This window comes from Myotis nattereri, assembly GCF_964212035.1.
Source record: "Myotis nattereri genome assembly, chromosome: 12".
NCBI classification, from domain to species: domain Eukaryota; kingdom Metazoa; phylum Chordata; class Mammalia; order Chiroptera; family Vespertilionidae; genus Myotis; species Myotis nattereri.
In genome coordinates this window covers 60,590,850-60,596,849 of record NC_138087.1, presented here as the reverse complement: position 1 = coordinate 60,596,849, position 6,000 = coordinate 60,590,850, and the positions used below count along the sequence as shown (strand labels likewise).

The window sequence follows — 6,000 nt, the reverse complement described above, 5'->3', positions numbered from 1 at the left end:
TTCTTCATTCCACAGAGCTATCCTTCCAACTTTAAATTGCTTTGGGAATTGGGGAGCAATTACAACTGTTACATTACAAATATTAATTCTTTCACATCTGTGAACTCTGGCATTGTTTGTTGAACCTGACCTTAATTCAGAATGCTGACATAAATACTAAGAAGAAAGGAACTGGTTCTTTTAGGAGGTAGGAATAATTTATCAGTAGAAAGGTAAGTCTTCAATACCATGAAACTGTATTTCAATCTACAGTAAAACTGTTATTTAATATTCAGTTCATTGTCAGCAAAATACAGATGTGAATCATTTTTATTATTTCATTATTATTTATAAAATGTCCGTTAATCCTTAAAGCAATTTCCCTGTGCTGTCCCATTATTTCCATATGATATCACAGCAAGAAAAGTAAAACAGGTATTTTTATCACCATTTTTAAAATGAAAAGACTGCAGCTCTAATTAGGAGCTCAGAACTTCAAACCAGACTTTTATTTTAGCCTGAGAGACTATTTCAGTATGTTAAACTCATATCATATATATTCTAATAAAGTCAGTAGTTCCTTCTTATCTAGGGTTTCACTTTCCACGGTTTCAGTTACATAATGTAATTATACTTATAATGTCTTTTCATATGTACTTTTCCTGTATCCAACTGAATTGTCAGCTTTGTAATGGCAGGCATTTTCTTTTATTTATTCTTTTGTGCTTAGAATATGACTGGGTTAAAGGTCTGGCAAAGTTTAGCCCACTTTAAAAAACTTTGTCTTTCAATAATATTTTTTCTTTAGGATGTTTACAAACATGATAGGAATATGGAGCTTCCTGTAAAACAAAAAGGTATGTCCTTGTCATATTTCAGGGTGGCATGCCCATCCATAATAAAGCAAAGAAAATCTATCTGGATCAGAAAAATCTGCGTTATCTACCAATTTGGTGTAGGTTGAAGCCTTGTTACCCAAGTGTGTTCAGACCTGTTGCATAAGTATCACCTGGGCACTCAGGATAAATGCAGAATCTCAGGAGCTGCCCTGAACACTAAAGCAGAATCTAAAGTTTTCAAGATACCCAGATGGTTCATATGTAGATGAGGGTTAGTGAAGCTGTGAACTAGACTTGATAGGAGCTTTGAGCTCCACTTACTGCTACCTTGTTAACTTTGGAGAAGTTCCAGCTTTTATATTTGAAAAAATAGGAATAATATAAAAGATTATATTTTATAAATCAAAGTGGTGTATATTTATATGAAATATTTAAACCTAATTTTCTTAGGTTGAATTAAATGAATCAATTATCAAGATACACTCTGAAACCACAGAATAAAATAAGTGAAGAGACTGTATAATGTTCTCTGAAGATTATCTATAACATTCATGTGGAGCTGATATATGCAATGGTCTCACAGAAGATACCCAGAGAGGCTGGAATATGAGATCAACTATGTTTAAACATGTTAAATGTCAGTTAATGTCATTCAGTTTATTATTAATTATCTATAAAAGATATAATTAAATTGACTAATCTAAGGTATGCAGGCTGAGAAAGAAATATGCACCAAAAAAATCAAAGTTGCTGTGAAATTTTACCATCATTATTAATTCCAAATCTAATTTTCAGTGTTTTGCCATTTCCACTGCTTGCTTTCTGGGCAGATGAAGAAGTCAGGCTTATAATTAGTAATTAGTCAAGAGTTTAGAAATCTCAACCTAGGGACCTGTCCTCAACAACAGTAAATATTACTTCTGTGTCTGATCAGAGGTAGATCTTCATATATTGGCATTGGGTGCTGGTACTTCCATCTTTCCCAATTTCATTGTATACTAATTACATGCATTGTTGAAGATAACCAGATGTTAGAGCTTCAAGCAAACACTCCTTATAATCCATTCTAAAAAATGAATTGTTCAGTAAATTTTTATGAGTGTTTCTTGGCAGCGAATGCATTTTATATTACATCTTCCTTCTGAAAGCAGATGACATGGATAAAATTAACCAGACATTTGTGTCAGAATTTCTACTTCTTGGTCTTTCTGGATACCCAAAGACTGAGATCATTTACTTTGCTCTAATTCTAGTTATGTATCTAGTGATTCTGATTGGCAATGGTGTTCTGATTACAGTGAGCATCTTTGATTCCCGTCTTCATACCCCCATGTACTTCTTCCTGGGCAACCTCTCTTTCCTGGATATCTGCTATACATCCTCCTCTGTTCCCTCAACATTGGTGAGCTTAATCTCAAAGAAAAGGAACATTTCCTTCTCTGGATGTGCAATGCAGATGTTCTTTGGGTTTGCAATGGGGTCAACAGAGTGTTTGCTCCTCGGCATGATGGCCTTTGACCGCTATGTGGCCATCTGTAACCCTCTGAGATACCCCATCATCATGAGCAAGGTGGTGTATGTTCTGATGGCTTCTGTGTCATGGCTCTCTGGTGGAATCAACTCAATGGTGCAAACATTTCTTGCCATGCAATTGCCTTTCTGTGGGAATAACATTATCAATCATTTCACATGTGAAATATTAGCTGTCCTTAAGCTAGCTTGTGCTGATATATCCCTCAATATTATCACCATGGTGATATCAAATATAGCGTTTCTGGTTCTTCCACTGCTGGTCATTTTTTTCTCTTACATGTTCATCCTTTACACCATCTTGAGAATGAACTCAGCCACTGGGAGGCACAAGGCCTTTTCCACCTGCTCAGCACATCTGACTGTGGTGATCATATTTTATGGAACCATCTTCTTTATGTATGCCAAACCCAAGTCTCAAGAACGGCCTGAGGAAGACAAGTTGCAAACTTCAGACAAGCTTATTCCCCTCTTTTATGGGGTAGTGATCCCCATGCTAAATCCTATAATCTATAGCTTGAGAAATAAAGATGTAAAAGCTGCTGTGAAATATCTGCTGAACCAAATACCTATTCAGAAAATATAAGTCTGTGTGTAATAGGTACAAAGGTGGACTCATAGGTAGATCAGTAAGAACCTCCTTGTGGAAAGCATGGTGAAGGAGAAATATTTTTATTCTTCTCCTTCCCTAACCCTGTACAGCAAGAGTTACTGAGAAATACAGTTCTCTATAAACTTAGCTTCCAATATGCTCTGATCCAGATCACACAAGAACAATGAATTCTATTAGCGTCTCACTCCTGGTGATATCTAAAATGAGCGTTTCTGTTATACTGTGTGGAAATATAGTAGAAACAATCACACACAGCTTTGGAAGTAGAGAGGCAAGAGTACAAAATCTGTAATTACACAAACTACCTAAATGATATTGGATAGACTTTCTTTGTAAGCCATAGTTACCTTACCATGAAAAAGGAAATGACTAAAATCAGGTCCCAGTGGAGAAGGGATTCAGCATAGTACCAGCTTTGTAGTGCCCTAGAATTTCAGAATTGAAGCTAAGACTCCAAGTTGAGGACTGAAAGTTACTACTAAGCACCTCTTTTACCTCAGCTAATAATTACAGGAGCTGGATATTGTCCCATAAAAATCACTCTGCTAATATGCCACACCCTCCCTTGTCTTTCCCAACATATCTATATAAAAAAAAGTTCAGGCCAGGAGAAGAAACTTCTACCTTATGGGGAGTGCACAACAGAGTGGTGAGAGGTGTGTCCCTGCAGTCCTTGTGGAAGAATAGGAAAGTTGTTTTTTCCAATGCAAGCCATGTGAGGGTGTGCTACAAAAACACTCTTTTAACGTTTTGGGAGTCTGCAAAGAAAGAGCATCTGGGTTTTGTCTTCAAGAATGAAGACCTGCTGAACTTTCAAGACTGCAGATTAGCAGAGAACTATCTAAAGGAGGGAAGAAAGTAGGTATTTTATGCCAAAATAAACAAACATTTCAAATCTGTCTGAGATGTTCTCAAAGGATCCAAAGGAGCGGTAAAAACAGTGATTGGGGAGATAAAAGCAGTTCTTTTATTCTCCAGTGCATTGAAACTCTTCAATAAATTTATCATAGTTTTTCTTTTTTTACCATCTAGCTTTCCCATAATCTCTTGGTCCATTGTGATAGCTAAGCTTTGATTTTCTTTTCTTTCTTTCTTTTTTAAAATATATTTTTACTGATTACAGAGAGGAAGAGAGAGGAAAAGAGAGATAGAAACATCAATGATGACAGAGAATAATTGATTGGCTGCCTCTTGCATGCCCCCCACTGGGGAACTGACCCTGCACCCCAGGCATATGCCCTTAACCGGAATCAAACCCAGGACCTTTCAGTCCGCAGGCATCAGCTCTATACACGAAGCCAAACGGGCTAGGGCTGATTTTATTTTCTTAATTTTACTCTTTCCTGTTTTAGAGCCACAACATGACCATATTCATATCTCCTACTCAGAGGCTGCGTTCTTTGCCAATCCACCTCCTATGGGTTGACCCAGGTTTCTACATAAATGATGTGGTCACTGAATTCTGCTGTTCTGCCACTGCTCCACCAGAATGAGAGTGTTGTCACTGCAGAAAACAGTCAGCTGTTCCTCTCTCCTCCGGGTGGGTCCCATTGGCATTGCTTTGGGTTCTATACAGAAGGGCGCGTACCAGACCCTGTGGATGATGGCTTTTGAACTTCTAATGCTTCTCCTCCTCCCTCCTTCCTGGAGGCCCTGCATTTGTATCTGATCCTTGTTTAGTTCTCTTTAACTTTGATTTATGACAACAGGCTTTAGGCATGTAAAATATTATTTAAATAATTTTAACCAACTCTTTAGCACCTTAGTTTTTACTCCCCCTCCCCCGCCCCCCATAGCTTTTCAACTTTGAGTATAATGTTAAGCTGTGAACTTGTCATATATGGTCTTTGTTATGTTGAAGTACCTACTTTCTATACCTGATTTATTGAGAATTTTTATCATGAAAGTGTATTGAATTTTATCAGTTGCTTTTTCTGCATCTATTGAATAAATCATATGGTTTTAAATCTTCATTTTGTTTATATGGAGTTTCATGTTTATTGATTTGCAAATGTTGAACCATCCTTGCAACTCATGGATAAATCCCGCATGATCCTTTTAATGTGTTGTTGAATTTGTTTTTCTTATATTTTGTTGAGAATTGTTTGTATCTATGCTCATCAGGAATATTGGTCTGTATTATTCTTTTCTTGTAATGCCCATACCTGGTATTGGTATGAGGGTGATGCTGTCCTTTTAAAAATAAATTTGGAAGCATTCCCTCTTCTTCAGTTCTTTGGAAGATTTTTAGAAGGACTGGAATTTTTTTTTTTTTTTTTAGATATTTGGCAGAATTCATCATTGGAACCATCTGGTCCTGGACTCTTCTTTTTTGGGAGGTTTTTTATTATTGATTTACTCTCTTTCCTCATTACTTCACTCTTCAGATGAACATAACACAATCACATGCAGCAATTTTACATTTTATTTCCTCCTTTCATGTAATTGATATCATGTTTCTGTATTGTTTTTCTATTAACAAATTTCTGTGGTATTAGTTAATTCATACTACTTTTACCTTTATATACTAGTAATAAAAATGATTTATATGCCACCATTGCAGTATATATTTATATTTATCGTTAGCAGTGAGGTGCATATTTTATATACTTTCAGGTCCCCAGGTGGATGAGGTTGCCTCCAGGACCTTGGTCAATATTGCTAGTTTTGGGACAAGGGTCTGCTTTAGGGTCCATAGACAGTGGGCTTTTTATCAGATGCACTGATGATGCATGTAGCCCTCAGGTCCCTGGGAGGGTTCCCAACAGGGCCCTGGGCTGGTCCACTTTTTGACTGTGGCTGTGAGGAGCTGGAGCCAGTTTATGGTACCCTTTCAAGATCTGCAGTGGAACCGAGGTCAAGTGCTTACCTCCAGAGACACAGACTAAAAGTGTGTGTGAACAGTACTTCTCTCTGGTTGCAAAGGTTCTAGTTCCTTCTAGAGAAACTGAGGTCAGCAGGTCTCCCTCCAGGGATTTAGACAAGCATGTCTCTAGGTGGGTTTGGTGGGCAGCGAGTTTTCCAGCCTGAAGGGACTGG

The 6,000-nt window shown here is 37.4% G+C and overlaps 1 protein-coding gene across 1 annotated transcript; it reads left to right on the top strand.

Moving 5' to 3' along the window:
* Positions 1 to 1,974: 1,974 nt before the first annotated feature.
* Positions 1,975 to 2,934, top strand: LOC308528218 (olfactory receptor 13C3; the record flags this gene model as incomplete). Its single annotated transcript, XM_081103763.1, has 1 exon — positions 1,975 to 2,934. The coding sequence occupies one exon, from the start codon at positions 1,975 to 1,977 to the stop codon at positions 2,932 to 2,934; it is 960 nt and encodes a 319-aa protein (XP_080959889.1).
* Between the last annotated feature and the right edge of the window lie 3,066 nt (positions 2,935 to 6,000).